Source organism: Phasianus colchicus, chromosome 3 (assembly GCF_987193195.1).
Source record: "Phasianus colchicus chromosome 3, bPhaCol1.hap1.1, whole genome shotgun sequence".
Classification (NCBI taxonomy): Eukaryota; Metazoa; Chordata; class Aves; order Galliformes; family Phasianidae; genus Phasianus; species Phasianus colchicus.
The window spans coordinates 73,546,596-73,564,374 of record NC_143438.1 but is presented as its reverse complement, the minus strand read 5'-3'; the positions used below and the strand labels follow the sequence as shown (position 1 = coordinate 73,564,374).

The window sequence follows — 17,779 nt, the reverse complement described above, 5'->3', positions numbered from 1 at the left end:
GCATGCCTTTATTTCTTTGCATTTATAAATATCAAGAGCTCCATCTTACTGTAGTGTTTCTTTCTGCACTTTGAAGGCATGGGAGGATGTTCTCTAACATCATAGAGTGAGCTGGAAAATTGACTTATGGAATTTTCCGTACCAGGCTGTGGTACAACAGTGTTATGTCCACTATTGTCAATGAAGGCCTTGCAGAAAAAAAAGTCTTGGGCAGCAGGTGGTGCTTCCTGCCACTGTTTGGGGCCAGATGATGTAGTATTGCACTGCCTTGGGGGAAAGGCAAAATTACTTTCATAATAGTTCAATGTAAGATCATTACGTTGTACCTGAGGACTTGCCCCATTAAGTTGAGAACAAGTTTCCTTCACAAAATGTTTGTTGTTTTTTGGGGTGGTTTTTTTTTCTCTGTTTAGTGTATTCACTATGGAAAGGAGCCACTATTTATATGGTCTGCTCTCATCCTTTGTTTTTTTTCTTTGTTAGAGTATTTGAAGAATACTTATTCATTCCTCCTGGTTTGCTTCTCCCTGCTCAGAAAGACAAATGTGGGCATTGCTTTAAAGAAGTGTTTCCCTGAGCTAAGTGTCCTTGAGATGTTGTCCCACAGATACCAACAATAGCATTTATTCGTTTTGTCATTGATGAGAGATCATTGAAGTGAAGTCTCAGCTGCTCTGGACATGCTGCTTCTGAGACTAATGTTGGCTAACAAAAGCGCCTTTGTAGCTAACTGTTCTGCATCAGTGTTTCACACCTGACTTGCTTCCATTAATGCTTACTGTCTTTTATGTCTATGCTTTATGTTATTCAGTTGTCACTTTTAGTGGTTTTAAACAAATTATAATAATTATAACAAATTATAATTTAAACAAATTAAAATATAACAAATTATAATTTAAACAAATTATAAACAAATTTATAATTATAAACAAATTATAATTACAGCAATGCCAAGTAATTAAACCTCGGGAAGAAGCCACTGAAAGAATGTTTCCCTCTTCCTTTATTCTCCCACTCCTCTCTGGGTCATGGAGGGCCTTTACTGCAGACGATGGATATACAGATGTCTTGACATGGACAGATCGTCCATGCTGTATGGATGCAGATGGTTTTAGCAATAGTCTTCTGCTGTAGTGGCATCAAGGCTCCTGAGAACTGTGAGGAAGCAGCACAAAGCAGTGTGTCACCTTGCCACCAAGAGATGTGGCACAGATCTGGAAACTGCTGGTCAGCATCAGGGTAGCACTATATTCAAACCAGTGCCTGTGCGGAAGGAAGCCTGATGGGGGGCAGCTCATCATCAAATGGGCAAAGCCATGCTGCAGTGGCAAATGGCTTTTGGTGCAGTATTGCTCTGTTGCCAGGACTTGACACACTGACAGCATGGCCTGACACAGGAATAAGTTTTCATGTGTTAGGGGCAAACAGTCAGAGTACTCACTTGTGCAACCACATGCTAATTGTCTGGATATATATTTCACTTTTACAAGTTAATTAAGGCATATGGACTTTACTTAAGAACTAGACACTGCCCTATGCGGATATTTCTTATAGAGAGAAAGATTGTATATTCCAGAATCTCTCCCTGCCTCACTACCAGAGAGAAATACAGCTCTCCTAATCATGTTTTTTCACAATATTTGGACCTGACTGGTATCACTGGTATAATCCTTTTTCTGTACACAGGCGTGTGCATGAGCACACAGACACACACCCTCTGCCTTCTGTTCATTCCTCTGTTCCCATTATGGAAAAGTGTCTGTGGCCCTCAGATATTCACAGCACAATGCCCTTAAGATTTTTCTGCCACTTCACACCTTCCTGGACTTGCAAAGCCAGCGTGGTTACTGTTAAGGAAAAACACACGGCGACTACATCAAAGAGAGAGACCAAAAGCTTTTGGTTTGATTTATCTGACACTAAGCCTTTAGTGTGATGCATCAATTGATATTTCATTTTTATTACAGCACAATTGGGTATACAGACTAAACAGCGAGAGGTGTCCTTTTGATCTCTCCCAGCACATGAAAACAGGTGTCACAGTCCAGGGATTATGTAGGTCAGAGATTATTTGAAGAAGGATTAAGTAGAGCTACCAATTTTCTTAGCAACCATATCCAAAAGCATGAGAATCTATTTAAAATGCAGGCCTTCTTTCAGATAGGTCACTTATTTGTCATATACCGATTCCCTGCTGAAACTATGGAAGAAGGTTAGAATTTTTAAAGTTTTATTTGTGATTAAAAAAAAAAAAAAGCAGAAACAGATCAAGCTATGTACTTACAGATACAATTAACAAAATAACTTCTGAGTCTCCTAAAATCCCGGTGAGTTTGTTGTTGTGGATTTTTGCAGAGTAACGTTATTGAGACCATCCAGAAAATAGTGGAGTAATTCACCAATGTTCAACCATTTATATGCACATACAAGTAATTGTAATCAAAGTCTGATTTACCTCTGCAAATTAAGTAGAGGTCTCTAACGCAGTGAGTACTGGTGCTGTATTTCACTAAATGCAGCTGCACTTCTGAAACACTGCTCTTACTCACTGCAAGAACCTCTCCTCCTCTTAGGCATGGGAACACAACCAGCAGTGAGTTGGTAGCCCACTGTAGGTCTATGCTAGAAAGGGCTGAGGGACCATACACCTCCCATTTTATTTTCAGTTACCGAGGAAGGCGTATCCACTGCAGGCTGTTCAGGTTTCATGCATGTTCCTTTGCTTTTGGGGTTATTTATAGGCCACAATTAAAAGTGTCTGAGATCAGTGGCAATAATGTGTTAGATTCCATCAACGCATTTCTCCTACTTAGTGTAGCTGTGTTCTGTTGACACGGATCCATGAGTAGCCCCCGAGTATGTTATTATTGGGATAAATAATCAAGAATTTCTGTGATCGTAGGACCAGCAATACAGCAGACCCACATCCCACTCATTAATGCAAATTTATTCCACAAGTGGGTATAAGTTTGAAGCCTTTTAAATGTGGTTAACACTGATTTATTCAGCCCATCAACCGGCACAATTTTTATACATCTCACAGCACTTATCTTCAGTTACTGCCTCCACAAAAAGCACAATAGTTAGGTCCTATCTTGCAGCTGAAGTAGGAGGAAGTCTTATTAGCAAAGCGTTTGACTAATAATTTATTTTGTAGACAGATGCTGAACGAAAGTGTTTAGTTCAGCTCTTTGCTCTAGTAGAAGGAACAATGATTAAGTTGTATTTAAGAAGAGATTACTCTTGTGCTTCTGAGCTGCCTTCCAGCTTCTGCAGTGATGTATAGAAATGGAGTTGCTCAGGACCAAATGTGTGCAGCACTGCAGCCCCAGCGGCTATGGGGTTTGCAGGAGTTGTGTGGCTTTGCTTTCCCAACACTTGCTTGTTCTGCTTCAAATACTGAGGGGCCACCACTCTGCATTCAGAGCTGTCTGTTGCTGCCAGGAGAAAGGGAAGGAAAACCTTCTGACACCCCAGCTCTCTTCATTCAGGATCCATTAACTCTGGCAAAGTACACAGCCGCTCTCTTCTATGTTCCTGCCATGTCTAGGCTGACCTCGCTTTGTGCCTAAATGGAAATCACTGAAGAAAGCCAAACACAGCAAAGCCCACCTGCTGCCCCCACCTCGCAGCATGACTCCTGTCTCCTGCATTGTTTCAGCGCTGGGACAAGAAGATTCCATCTCAATTTGAGATGGTCTTACTGTGAGAATCTGACCTTGCCAGTAGCACAGGACAGAGGGAGTCACATTGGGAAACTGGTTGGGAACAGCCCACTATTCCCATAGGGACTTGCAAGCATCACCAACCTCTTGTTGACCTCAGCTTTCTGAAGGGTATACTCCCACAGTGATAACAGAGGGGCACCGTACTGGGAAAAGGCACATCCAGAGAGGGATGAAAATATTCAGAAGAGATGATGTTTGGGGTGTTCAGTGAGAAGCTAAATCCTACTGGTACCTTGAAACAAATAACAGTTTGAGGTGCTGATGTTTCTTCTATGTTTCTCTGAAGGGTCTGGATGCATTCGCCTGTCTGTTCAGCCAGAGGCATGCATTCACCAAACTGAGGACTTTCAGGTTTAGGGTTGTGCATACTGGGGCAGATTGATGTCTCTGTGTGCAGTAGAAGGTCCGCCACAGGCTGTGAGGTGGTTCTCCGTATGCTACCCTACAGGAGAAGTGAATGCCAAACTGACTGCCAGCAGCATCATGCTATTTGGGAGACACTTTCTAGACTGCTTGGAGGTTGCTTCTTCCAGCTAAAGGCCCATATCTTTGTGTTTGAACACTGAAGGAATCGGCAAACCTTGATTGATGTGATGGGACAGACAACTGCCTTGAGTGCCCATACACTGTGGCTGACTGTAAATTATTCTCAGCTGAAAAGCATAGGTTGGTGGTGGGTGTTTAGATTTTTTTAGGAAGAAGGCAGAATCTGTAAAAGATGCTTCAGGACTGGATGGGAATGTTGCTCAACTCTGCTAGAATAGTGGGAAGCCTGCAAATATGTTACAGAAGGCCCAGTTAATTTCTGGTGTAACTTATGAGGAAGTCAGGTGCATAAACTGGGAGAAAAGAAGAAAAAGAACATGATGAGAAAAAAATAGTTTGGACTCAACACCTCACTGAGGGCTATGAGTAGTGACTCTGGGTTGAATATTGTTTGAAAATACCATGAAAGGTAGATTAAAGTCAGGAGTGTTGTGAAAGGAAACGGATAACTGGGAAAGCAAGAACAGCTACTCCAGGGGCTTTCTGCTGCTCATGTGTGTGCAGCTGGGGCCCACCAGGAGAGGGGCTGTTTGGAAGAGATGAAAGGTCATGTCAAATTGATTTAGTACCTACAAGTGCTATTGGTGTGCTGCTTAGTCCCTAATCGGTGAGGTAGAGAATGAGAAGTTGAGCTATTTGCTCAACTAAAAAATGTGTTTCATCTTCCCTACCACCCCAATTAAGAGCATTTTTAAAAATAGAAATTTAGCCTGATGTATACATTTAAAAGAAACATACCTTTACACAAAGGTATGCTTTGTGAGGAGCATACCTCACAATATATATACATAAGGAGAATATGTATATATAAATACATTTTCCTTTGTATATGCTCACAATACCCTGAAATCTAGATTTATTCTTAACCCCTGTATTAATGCACTTTTTTTGGTATATTTAATTTCCATAATGTGGCACAAAGCAGAGTTCTTGAATGAGCAGTACATTATGGGGACAAGAAATGCAGCAGAATAAGCACCAGGCACTGTAGTTTCCTGCAATCCCGTGAAGTCTTGTACCAAAAGGAAGAAATACTGGAGTATAAATTTGGAAAATTAAATGCAAAGTTCATTGTTCTGAAGTTTGCACTGTGAAGGAGATTGTGCTGCATTATGTGAAGAAAACATTGCTTTATAAGTGAGTACGATAATCTGCAGGGAAAGAGAGAATTTGCAACTGATGAAAGTATGTGAATCATAAACCAGGCAATAATACAAACTCTGAATGTACATAAAAAGCTTAATCACAACCTATATATAGATTTTCATCTCAAGAAAATAATATAACATTGCTTCTCAAGGACATTTCTGAATCTCCATACTAGCCTAGATTTGTACTAGAAATCAAGATTCCACACTTGCACATTCCTAAAGTAAGTTTCACAGAATCACAGAGTCACAGAACGGCCAGGGTTGGAAGGGACCTCAAGGAACCCCCTCCAACCCCCTCCACATGCAGGCCACCAACCTCCCCATTTAATACTAGACCAGGCTGCCCAGGGCCCCATCCAATCTGGCCTTGAACACCTCCAGGGACGGGGCATCCACAACCTCTCTGGGCAGCCTGTTCCAGTACCTCACCACTCTCTCTGTAAAGAACTTCCCCCTACATCCAACCTAAATCTTCCCTCCCTCAACTTAAAACCATTTCCCCTTGTCCTGCTGTTATCTACCCTTTCAAAGACTTGATAATTTCCTAATTTGAAATATTACCATAATCCTCATTTAAGCACTTTGGAGCTTTCCGCCCGAAGAGAGAAGTTGCAGCATCTTCACTGGTTACAAAAAAGTGACCATCAAAAGGCAGAAGAACACATGCAGTGTTTTTCAGTGTCCATAGAAAGCAGATCACTGACCACAATAATTTTCATGTTTCAGATACTGGAGAAAGTGGCCAATTAGTTCTCTAACTGAATTCTGATCTTTAGATTTATAGAAATGAAGATGACCAGTGATTTTATAAGTCTGGAGCAAGTATTGATTACTCAAAATGTAACCTCTGACAGTTGCAAAGACTTCTGAGATACTGAAATTTTCCTTCAAAATATAAACATTTTTCTGTTTAACGAGAAATGAGAATTCTTGGCACTTTGAGGAATATGGTCAGTGCGCATGGCGGTGATGGGCTGGTGGTTGGACGAAGATCTTAGTGGTCTTTCCAACCTCAATAATTCCATGAGCCTATGATTATGGGGCTGAGCCCTGGCATAGAGGTTGGTTACTTCATCAAATGGCAGGAAGGATGCGCTTCATTCTTCCTGACATGGGTATATTTGGTGAGTTAAGACAACATTACTTGGAATAATTACCATCTGCCTTAGTGAAAAATTCCAATAGCCTAAGCTATTAATTAATAGCTATATAATAATATTAATTAATTAATGCTGCTGGACCAAGGATCTTTCAGGATACAATGGTGTGCACTGCCAGCTCAAACAGATTAAATCTAAGCAGAAATAAAGCAGAAAATGAGGCTAGATCTCCTACGATGATCAGAGCAAAAAGGAAAACTAAAACAGTCTTGGCAGGTATCACCCCCTGAAAATAAGCCTGAAATGGCATATGATTGCTGTCTGTGTATATACCATGCATGTAACCACTAAGAGGAAAAGGAATTATTTAAACTAAGGAAGAGTCCTGGCATCAAAAAAACCTCATATAAAGCAGCTGTTAGTAAAATTGCGCTAAAAGTTAAACAAGTCTTGGAGAGCAGCGTGGTTCTGGAATGCACTTCCAGGGGAATGGGAGCAAAGGCTGGCAACTTCTGACATGGAGCTAGTTAAGTTTATGAAGGGAATTCCTGTGTACTGCATAGAGTCATTGTCATGATAATAAGAACATATTAAATTTCAGTACTTTATTTATTTAGTGTCTTTGATCCAAAGCACTTATATAAAAAAGCAATAACGAAAATTCCTTTCAACCGGTACAATAAAAGTCATAATTCCTTGGGGTATTTCATTTTCTTTAGTAAAACGCAATTTGGACACATTCCATTCAATACTCGCAGAAATGACAGAGCATCAGCTCGATGAATAATAAATCTGGAACATAAGATAAGCTATAGGTTATTGAAATGATGTGTTGTAAAGTTTGGATCCAACCTTTGCAACTCTAAACTAATAACAGCTGAGGGAATTTGTGACTCTTTGGCAAGTTTACAGGTCTCTTCCAATAACTGGCCTGGAAGTCACTGGTTTTAAGCTCTGTGAATCTGCTGATTGTAGAACTGAGATAAAACCACAACTTGGGAGATTCTCTGCAGGCCCCAAGCCCACAAACCTAATGGGAGCTGCACTGGCCTTGGCATCAGTGGGAGATTCTGCCTCCCCTGCAGTGTTTAGCTCAACTGGAGCTTGTGAATGTGCTACACAAGCCCACCTCTTCTCTTCTTTCACTCATGGTATTTCAACCCCCTGGGTAACTCAGGAGTGAAAAGTGTTTCAAGTTCAGATGCCTCATTCAGTGCCTAAGTCAGTCTTCAGGGCCGTGTATATGGCTGTTTGGTGCTTGGAGATAGAGAGCAACATCTGACATCTGTGCATGCTGTGCTGAGATCTCTCAGAGTTTTGCTCTGGTAAGGCTGGGAAGGACCTGTTTTCCTCAGATCATGGCCTAGATCAACTCTGAGGGACAAGTGTTCAAAGGACATTCTGTGTGCGGGTATTTCCTATTGAGTACTCTTTGGTAGATTACTGGAGTCTGATCCTGAGTGCTCAGCCTTCTGGTTTTTAGGTCGAGCTGATACAATATCACCATCAAAAGATCCAGATGACAACCTTCGATAGACTGAAAGAGGACATATCCTTACCATATTTGCTTCATTCTGCCATTGTGGCTGCTTTAGTTCAGGTACCACTCCTTGTTGCAGTACACAAACACGGGCTTCCAAACAAGGCAATTTTAGCTGTAGTATTTCAGTTTCAGTTGCAGTGTGTTTGAATGTATTTTCTGGACCTCTCTAGTCTTCACAAGTTAAAACAAAAAACAATCAATTGCTACACAATATGTAGTAAATGGGGTGGAAAAGGCGATGGATTTGAAAAGAAATGCCGCTGTGTCCTCTGAGTGCCAGCGGGGTATCACAGCACAGAGCATCAGAGGTGTTGGGAGAGGAAGGGGTTGGATCTGCCTGTTGGCTACAAGTTTTTGATCTCGGAACAGTTACATAAGGGAAAAGGCTGATCGCTCAATAAGTTTATGCAGATTCATGATTACTGTTGAGAACCCAGATGATCTGCTCTCTCTCTCTCTTTTTAAATAAAAGTACAGGCCAGCCCTTGAGAGGGTTTGCATCGGCTGCGTCACAGAACTGGTGGGAGGATCTGCCCACAGTGCATGCAGCATTAAGCTCTTTTTCTGTATCTGTTCTTTTCTTAGGCCCTTGCACTCTTTCTCAGCTGTAACTTGTGAGTTCCTTTCTGAGGGAAAATGTGACTTGCAGGGCTTTTTTTTTTATTTTCCTTAGAGTTTCCTTGGCAGAAAGCGTAATGGAATTGGCTGCCATCAACACCTGCTTTCAAGCTTTCCTGATAAAATTAGACTCTGTATCTCAGCGTCACATATGGCATCTTTATAATTAGTCTTTTTGCAGTATATGAATGTCAGTTCCTAAAATGCTGCCTGCACTGTTCATGTGGGAATATTTCTCCTCATTAAACAAATCCAGATTTTCTACTGGAGCTTCTAATCGCTGAAAACCCACATCTTTGTGTGCATAATCTCAGAACCATTTGTATGGACTGAAATACAGAGTATCTCCAGATTCACTGGAACCACTCTGTGTGCACGTCCCCTCTGAAAGCAGGAACCTGAGATGCCTCCATGGCCTCCATACCTCAAGTTGCCTGTGGCAGTGCAGCCTTGGACACACCAGAAATGAGGCTGGGTTTCTCTGGAGGGCTGGAAACTGACTCATCTTGGAAATAGAGGTAGGCCTATGCTGAGGAACTTCTAAAAAATATTACTGGACATAACATTTCCAAACAAGAACACCCAGTTTTTAACATGTGCTTAAGAGTAAGCCAACTTCCATTGAAATATGAAGCTTGGAGGTGTTTTCAGACATGTGACGATTGAAATTACCAGGCAGAAAGATGGAGAAGAGTTGATCCTTGTCAGTGATTCCCAGGTGATTTTTTTGAAAACAGTTGTGAAATGCATTGGAAGTCCTATGTCTGTCTTGAGATGGTCCTGAACTGCTACAAATACCGCTTTAGGTGGTGGGTGCTTTGTTCATCATTAGTTTCACAGCTGAGAATTTTTATTCCACTTGGGTATGTTCATTTCTTTGCTCAAATGAGGAAATGCACAAAGTAACAAATCATCACTATACTGCTAGCACTAATGTCAGGGGAGTGGAAATATTCAGATGGAAAAGTCAGCATTCGGTGCCTATGCAACAGGATGAGAATGTGCAAACTGTCAACTCAGAATATAAATTTCTTTTGTTTCTCAAGTGCAAAGTTAGTGCAGTGTCAGCAACATTACCCTCTAGGAAAAAAAAAAAAAAAGGATGACAAATAGGAAAACATTTATAAACACAGCTCTTGATAGCTCTCATGCAAACTGCTGTCAGACTTGTACACTAATGCAGTGAATCATTCAGGCTCAGCTCACTGGGGGTACTCCTGCTCATATTGGTAAGGCTAGCCATAAGGGATTTCACTTTATAGGCGTAGTAGTCCCTTAAGTTGACCGATGGAACTTCTTTCATGCCATCACCAAAATCACAGCTCCTCATGGCACTCTCTAACTGCTTCTGACGCCTATAAAAGTGGGAGAATTTATTGAAGATCAGTGTAATGGGAAGCACTACCACCAGGATGCCGGCTAGGATGCATGCAGATGCCGTCAGCTTGCCAGCAGTGCTCCCCGGCACAACGTCCCCGTAGCCCACTGTGGTCATGCTAACAGTGGCCCACCACCAGCAAGCAGGGATGGTGGCTAGCCCTTCGTTCTCTTCTTTTTCAATGGTGTAGGCCACTACTGAGAAAATGGAGATGCCAACAGAGAGGTAGAGTAAAAGGAGCCCTACCTCTCTGTAGCTGTACTTCAGGGTGGCTCCAAGGGACCTAAGACCCGTTGAGTGCCTAGCAAGCTTTAAGATGCGAAAGATCCTCATGAGCCTCAGGACTTGTGCAACCCTGCCTAAATTTGCCAAGGTCGGACTACTTTCCACCACCAAGTTGACAATTAAGGTAATATAAAATGGTAGGATAGACATTAGGTCAATCAAATTCAGGGCATGCTGGAAAAATTTAAAAAAGTCAGGAGCTACTGCAAATCTCGCCACCAGTTCAAAAGTGAACCATGCAATACCAAAGTGCTCCACGATTTCAAAGCGAGGGTCTTCCTCGGGGGTCCCGCTGCTGTCAATGATCTGGAAATCTGAGAGGCTGTTCAGGCACATGGTCACGATGGAGCCCAGCACCACCATGATGGAGAGCACACTGAAGATTCGGCTCAAGACTGAGTAGCCAGGGTTATCCAAAGCGAGCCAGAGCTGCCTCCTGATGTTTCCAAAGGGTTGTTTGTCAAATTTAGAGGCATCGTTGTAGAATGCCAAGATCTCATCAAAGGAAGATGTGGTACTTTCCTGGTCACTTTGTTCCTCCCATTTCTCTTGGTCTGGCTCCATTTTCCTCCCGTGGTAGCTGTAGCTGCAGCATGAGTCTATAAAGAACTCATTGATTCCCCAGTATTCAATCTCCTGGCTGAAAGAAAACACGCAGAGCTCGCCCATCACATGGAGCTTGCCAGTGTTGTAAAAGTGGAGCACATAGGGGAAGAGCTCAGGATTCCTGTCAAAATAAAACTCATTCTTGGTGTCATCGTAGTCATCGCAGAGCTCCAGGATCGATTCCTTCGAGTGACAGCTCAGCAGTTTGCCCAGTCTGGTCTCTGGGAACCTCAATAATGTGTTGGATCTCATCTTTTTCTTAAAACCTCCAACGTTGATGCTGATCTCATTGTCTTCAAAATTCGCCTCAGATAAAGCCTTCAGGCTCTGCCCTGTCATAGTGACCTCCTTCCAAAGGTGTGTAGGAAATAAAAGCCTAGAATGCAATTGCACAAAGCATCAGCACATCAGCAGAATGAGCAAATCTGAAGCCTGTTCACCTACTGACATTCTCATTTTCTTTTTCTGTCTTTCTTTTCTTCCTTCTTTCTTTCTTCCTTCTTCCCTTCCTTCGTTGCTTCTGTTTGTCTCTCTCTTTCTCTTTTCCTTTCTCTCCTTTTCTATCATTCTTCCTTTCTCTATTCCTTTCTCTTTCTTTCTTTTTTCTCTCTGCTCTCTTTCACTCTCATTCCATCTCTCCATCTCTTTCTTTCCTTTTCTTTCATTTTCTCCCCTTATCTCTCCCTCTCCCCTTTCCCCCCCTTTCTCCCTTTCCCCTTTTCTCTCTCCCCCCCCCTACCGCACACACCGCTGCTGCTCCTTTGTTCCAGCCGTACCTCTTCTCCCACCTCTCCCCGCCGGCTCCCCGCTCCCCTTCCGTCCCCAGCCCTCCATCCTCCCGGTCCTCTTCTCCCTCCCCAGAACCCTTCCTCGGGCGGCGCTCCCCTACCTGCTCTCAACGCCCGGCCGGCCGCCGGCTCCGCGCCGCCATCCCCGCTGCCTGTGGCCGCGCCGCCGCCTCGCTCCGCTGCCTGCGGGCCGCGGTGCTGAACGGACAGCGGCGGCTCAGCGGCGGCTCAGCGGCGGCCGGCGGCACACGCGCTCGTCATGGCGACGACCCCCGCGGGGCCGCGCTCCCCTCCGAGCTCCGCCGCCTGCGGGGGGCGGCGCGGGGCCGCGCGGGGCACCGGCGGGGGGGGTCTGGTGGAGCCGCTGCCCCCGCGCACCGGGAGGCGGCGGCTCCCCGCCCGCCTCGGGACGCCTCCCCCGCCGGGAGGGGAGATCCGCAGGGGAGATCCGCAGAGCCGGTCCGTGCGGAGACCCCACCCGCGGCCGGCGGGCAGCGGGCTCCCGGGTTCCCCTACGCCGTCCCGGTGGCAGCGCTCCTGCCCGGCCGCCCGGCGGGTCGCAGGGTCCGACCTCGGGTGCGGGATGAGGGCTAACTGCGGGGCTGCCGACGGCAGCTCCTCCGCCCGCGCTGCGAAGCAATCTCCCTCCTCCCTCCGAGCCCGACACGAGGCCGAGGTTCCCGCGGGAGGTGCCGCGCCGGCGGCGCTCGGGGGCGGCGGCAGCGCACGGCACGGCACGGCACACCCAGGCCGGGAGCTCACCGTCCGCCTGCCAGCCCCGTCGCTGCCAGCCCGACCCGCTCCCGGCTGCGGGAGGCTCCGCACCTGGCAGGGCTGCAGGGGTGATGCGGGGCGGTGATGCTCCTCTCCTGCTTCCTCCAGCCCCCAGCCTCCGCAGCTCTGCGCATCACCCCCGGCTTGCTCCTCGGACCCTCGGGCAATCCTGCTCACGGCAGGGGGTTGGAATTAGATGACCTTTCAGATCCCTTCCAGCCTGAGCCATTCCTTAACACAGCCCTGCAATAAGTAAGCCCTGGTGCCTGCCGGCAGACGGGTCTTCAGGTGCTGCTCAGACATCCCAGCAAGGTGCTGTGAGCACCCCACCAGGTCCCACCAGTGCTGTTGTTGTGTGGCTGGAGCCCCTGCACCTCCTGGGACACCTCCAGTGCTGCCCATGGGCCCTGCAGCACCTGGGTGTGTTTCTTCCTCCAGGTGCTGCCCTTCTCTTAGATTCATAAAATTAGAATCACCGAGGTTGAAAAAGACCTCTAAGATCATCCAGTTCAACTGTTAACTTATCACCAATATTCCCCACTAAGCCCCATCCCTCAGTACAATATCTAAATGTTTCTTGAATACTACCAGGGACAGCAGCTCCACCACCTCCCTGGGCAGCCCATTCCAGCACCTGATCACTCTCTCGGAGAAGTATTTCCTAACATCCAGCCTGAATCTCCCCTGGTGCAATTTGAGGCCATTCCCTCTAGTCCTATCACTAATTACATGGCCGACCCCCACCTTGCCACAACCTCCTGTCAGGCATTTGTAGAGTGCAATAAGGTCACCCCTGAGCCTCCTCTTCTCCAGAAGAGGAACAATCCCCTTGAGGCTTGCTCTTGCTCAGCTTTCCTGCTGCAAGGGTGTTGGAGGAAGGCTGTCCTACAGCCTCCCTTTGTCTTACGGACCCCCTGTGTGTCCCACCTCCAGAGCAGCAGCTCCCATGGCAGCCTGTTGCAGCCTCATTTTCTTGGGGCTGATGGATGCAGCCCTGGGGATGCTCTTCCTGTTGCTCAGGGCAGGGATGGCAGGACAAAGGCTGGTGACACCCTTGCTGAGCTTTCTTCTGGAGGTCCCCCCATAATCCTCAGGGCTTGGCTACATCACAGAACTTCTCTGCTTTGATTTCCCACTCAAAATGAGAACAAAATTAACTCATGCTCCTCGGTGTCATAGTGAGGAATGGTGAGCTGCAGCTGACAGTGCATCAGGCAGTGTGCTTTCACCAGCTCTGCACCATCCTGGATACCTAGCAGGGGCTTGGAACATTGCAAATTTGTGGAAGATGTATTTTTCATTACTTTTCTTTCCTATTCTTAAATTAGATTTTTTTCCCCCTAATGCTGCTTTGAAATAAACTAAGTGGAGATACACTCAGAAGGTTTTCCTTTCCCGTTAAGCTGATTGCCTAAGAAGAAATCATAGGCAGCCTCATATTCATTTTGGGAATTGGATTTATCCATTTCTGTTATCTTTACCCTGGAAAGGTCACTGGTCACCCTCTAACCTGGGATCTTTATGCATTTTCTCATCATAACTCAAAATGCAAAACAATATAACTATGAGAATACAACTTCTCCAAGTCCAATATAACTGCTCCTGTAATTAGGGCTAATTGCCCCAGCCAGAGTATTGTGCTAATAAGGTTAAAATGCCTCTAGTGCCCAAGGTAGTAATCCAAAACTCATCTGAATGTTTCTGCAAGGCATCATTCTGCTCCACGGACACATGATCACAGATGCAGTGCTTTTGCATTTTCTAATGGTGAGCACAGGGCACATTGCTGCAGACACCCCGACAGCGGTGGAATCCAGGGGAAACGATCCGCTTTGGTGGTGAGGTGCTTTGGTCTGCCAGAGGGAATCAGACAAGGCATTTTTCTGCTGCTGGGGAATTGCCTGTTGGAGTGGGAGGTAGATGGGTGACTAATATCACCTTAGGGCAACATTACAAATAACCAGCTCAAAGGGGTGTGCTGGCTGTGCTTGTGACTCCAAGAACGTGTAAAAGATACAGAGTTAGTTCTGTTGGTTCACATGGCACCATGTTAATTAAGGAGCATGAGAAGGTGCCAGTGGTATCTAATGACTTGGATTATGTGCAGCTGCCTGGCCATGAGTGCATGTCAGCTACAGTGTGCTTCCCATGGCCATACGCCCTGCTCTGGGCCCATGGTGACCTGAAATGTGAGAGGATGGGAGTTTGTTGCCAGGTGTCAGAAGCAGCCACCTGGGTGCACTGGCCCACACAACTCCCACCCACACTGATGGGGATGTGGCACCGGTGTCTGCAGAGCCCCACCAGCTCTGGGAGAAGTGAATCTGCTTCTCCTGCTAGTACTGCATCTGCAGCATTAATGAAATATTGAATAGGATCTAAATGAGGAGATTGGACCCAGCTCAGTGGTTTAATCAGCACTTCCACTGGTGGGTAGGCTCGCTTTGGAGTTGAGGCCACAAACCTCATTAGGCTGGAGGTGGAAAATCTGCACGTAACGCTTACTGGAAGGTCCCCCTTTGCCTGGAGCCAGACTCAAACTCACATTCGTGCTGACCGCTTCCTTCTGCACCAGATGGGTTGGAAAATCCCGGAGTCTTAATGTGTTAGTTTAAGATCGATAGATACGATCTGTTTTTCTTTGCAAAGCCTCGCAGGCAGCTGGGAGCAAAGCTTTCCTGACAACATTCTTACTACCACGACCGCTGACTGTGGCCAGCTGGTGCATGTGTTCAAAAGAACAAAAATATTTTTGCAGATAATGCTCATTTAAATACTGGAAAAGGTCTACCACAGAATACTGCCAAGTCAAAAAGGAATGAATAAGTTGACGATGAATTTAAACAAATTCAGAAAGCCTACTTCCCTCTCTGGATGTTTATAGAAGGGATCTTAGCACTGCCAGAATTGGACAGAACCCGACTAACGGGAGGTGCTACAGAGGGCTGGTTCCAAAGCGCCTCACCTTTACCTTCCCATCAGCAAGCTCTCATGGCTCACAGCCGCCCATGGCTGGCTTTTGCCAACTGAGAAAGCTGAGGGAAATGGTTTTAAGTTGAGGGAGGGAAGATTTAGGTTGGATGTCAGGGGGAAGTTCTTTACAGAGAGAGTGGTGAGGTGCTGGAACAGGCTGCCCAGAGAGGTTGTGGATGCCCTGTCCCTGGAGGTGTTCAAGGCCAGATTGGATGGGGCCCTGGGCAGCCTGGTCTAGCATTAAATGGGGATGTTGGTGGCCCTGTGTGTGGCAGGGGGGTTGGAGATTCATGATCCTTGAGGCTCCTTCCAACCCTGGCCATTCTGTGACTCTGTGATTCTGAGGCCAGACCAGCTGTGGGGCCTTTAAGCTCTACTGGGAAGAAGGATTTCATGCCTCCCTCAGCCCCAGGCAAACAGCAGTGCCATTTGCTCGTAAACCTGCCCCATACGCAAGTGTTCTGCCTGATGTGTCTGACTTCTTGGGAGGCAAAGGCTCTCCGTAAGTTGTTGTGGCATTTGCACAACAGGGCTCTGTAGAGGAGTTTCACCTGACAGTGGCTCTGTAGAGTGGCACATCCCACTTACTGGCAGTGCACCAGTTGTGTGAGCAGTGCAGCTTTGCTGTGAGGGCTGCTGTCTGTGCTGAGCTGACCTGCTCAGCCACCACTGCGCCGCTGCACCTGGTGCTCTGCTGCAAGGGACACAACGATGGTAATTACCTTTGCGAGCCCTGTGGGCAGCACTGTCTTCCTTGAGTAAATCATCATATTGCAGAGTCACGGAGTGCAAGAAAGGATCATTCTGCGCTTGGCTCTCATGTAGTACAGATTGTAGAATTTCAGCCTTTTGCACCCTACTGAACACTGGTGTCTGAGATGGGTCGGATGAGCCAGCCCTACAGAATCCTCTGCCTACTGTTGGAGGAGCCTGCAGTGGGTCTCCTTCACGAGCGTTCCACTCGGGATGACTAGCTCCAATAATGTGACTACTTTACACTGAGGCTGAGACCCATATTCTTTCTAGGTAAAAACGGTGCACAGGCTGAGCTGCAAGAGCATGTCTAATGTATATCAGCACAAATGGGCATTCAGTCCACAGCCTACAGCCAGACAATATAACCTTTAAATCACCTGCAGCATGCACATTATGCAACAGGTGTTCCACCTTAACGAGCTTTTCTGAATGAGCCACACTGGTTGCTAGTGGATATACAACCAATACCCAGCTCGGGTGTAGGTGTCTGCACTGCAGGTGCTCTATGTTATAGGAGATGCATGGCTGTGCTTTGGGGTTTTAAAGCAATGGGGAAGAAGGTCTTCAGGAGTGCAGTTTGGATTTAAGATGATGAGCTAATGCTGTCCAGCTGCTGCTTTTCCTGTGACACCTGTGCTGTCAGCAGTGGGCACAACTTCTTTGATACTGGGCTGAATGGAAGCGAGGGGAAAGAGAATGTTGTTTGGATGCAGGTTATGGTTGTTGGCTTTAAACTGTGACTACAAAGCCTGGTTCTGTGCTGTCAGTCTGCTAACCTGGAATGTACAAAGGCCATTTCACCTGCGTTTGGAACCTACCGTCACATTTCATTCTTTACTCTTCTCAGGCTTATATATAGATAGAAGGCAAAGACAGAGGAAATCCAGCAACAGCACAGACACCCTGGGCACGTCCCTATTTGTGGTATGCTTTCAGATGATCTGCTCTCGCTGCAAACATGCCTGAAGCTTACATATAGCAGCACTTCTGCCTCCATTCTTTTTCACTGTTCAGATTTGAAGAAGATGGTGAAAATGTGACTTGTTTTAAGCAAGTGAGAAAAAGCACTTTACTATAGCAGGAATATTTGAGATCATTTCTTGTTTATATACATATGTATACACCTGTGGTGCAGGAATTTCCATCTTGAAAAAAGAAAACAAGCAGAACAAAATCAGAGAGCAGTCCTTACTTGCAAACAATTTACTCTGAAAGCACAACTATGAGAAAACCTCTCCTGTACAGAGGACTCCACATCTCAGGGACCTGATTTGCTCAGGGACATGATTTAGAGGAGGGTTGTTAGAGTTAGGGTAGTATGGTTAGCTGCAGTTGGACTTGATGATCTTTAAGGTCTTTTCCAACCTGAGCAATTCTATGATATATGATTCTATGATCTGGATGCAGTACTCCAGCTGGGGTCTCACCAGCACAGAGCAGAGGGGCAGGATCACCTCCCTCACCCTGCTGGCCACACTTCTTTTGATACAGCCCAGGTTACAGTTGGCTTTCTGGGCTGTGAGGGCACATTGC

General features: G+C 46.0%; 1 protein-coding gene across 2 annotated transcripts; it reads right to left on the bottom strand.

Annotated features, from left to right (window-relative positions):
• Positions 1 to 9,798: 9,798 nt before the first annotated feature.
• KCNS2 (potassium voltage-gated channel modifier subfamily S member 2) lies at positions 9,799 to 12,703 on the bottom strand. Of its 2 annotated transcripts, none has more exons than XM_090138352.1 (2): positions 12,569 to 12,703; positions 9,799 to 11,331 (listed from the first exon to the last, which is right to left on the bottom strand). In XM_090138352.1, the coding sequence occupies exons 1-2, from the start codon at positions 12,649 to 12,651 to the stop codon at positions 9,861 to 9,863; spliced, it is 1,554 nt and encodes a 517-aa protein (XP_089994478.1). In that variant the 5' UTR covers positions 12,652 to 12,703; the 3' UTR covers positions 9,799 to 9,860. The 2 variants fall into 2 exon arrangements, with proteins under 2 accessions (XP_089994478.1, XP_031446738.2); XM_031590878.2 differs by lacking the exon at positions 12,569 to 12,703 and adding an exon at positions 11,845 to 11,981 and having other exon boundaries at positions 9,800 to 11,331.
• Between the last annotated feature and the right edge of the window lie 5,076 nt (positions 12,704 to 17,779).

What these genes read in the sequence shown, in the direction of transcription:
- KCNS2 (XM_090138352.1), bottom strand. Translation starts at nt 12,651, where the DNA reads ATGCGCAGAGCTGCGGAGGCTGGGGGCTGGAGGAAGCAGGAGAGGAGC. An exon ending in CACCCCTGCAGCCCTGCCAG is followed by an intron (nt 11,332 to 12,568) that starts GTGCGGAGCCTC and finishes ATTGCATTCTAG; the next exon opens with GCTTTTATTTCCTACACACC.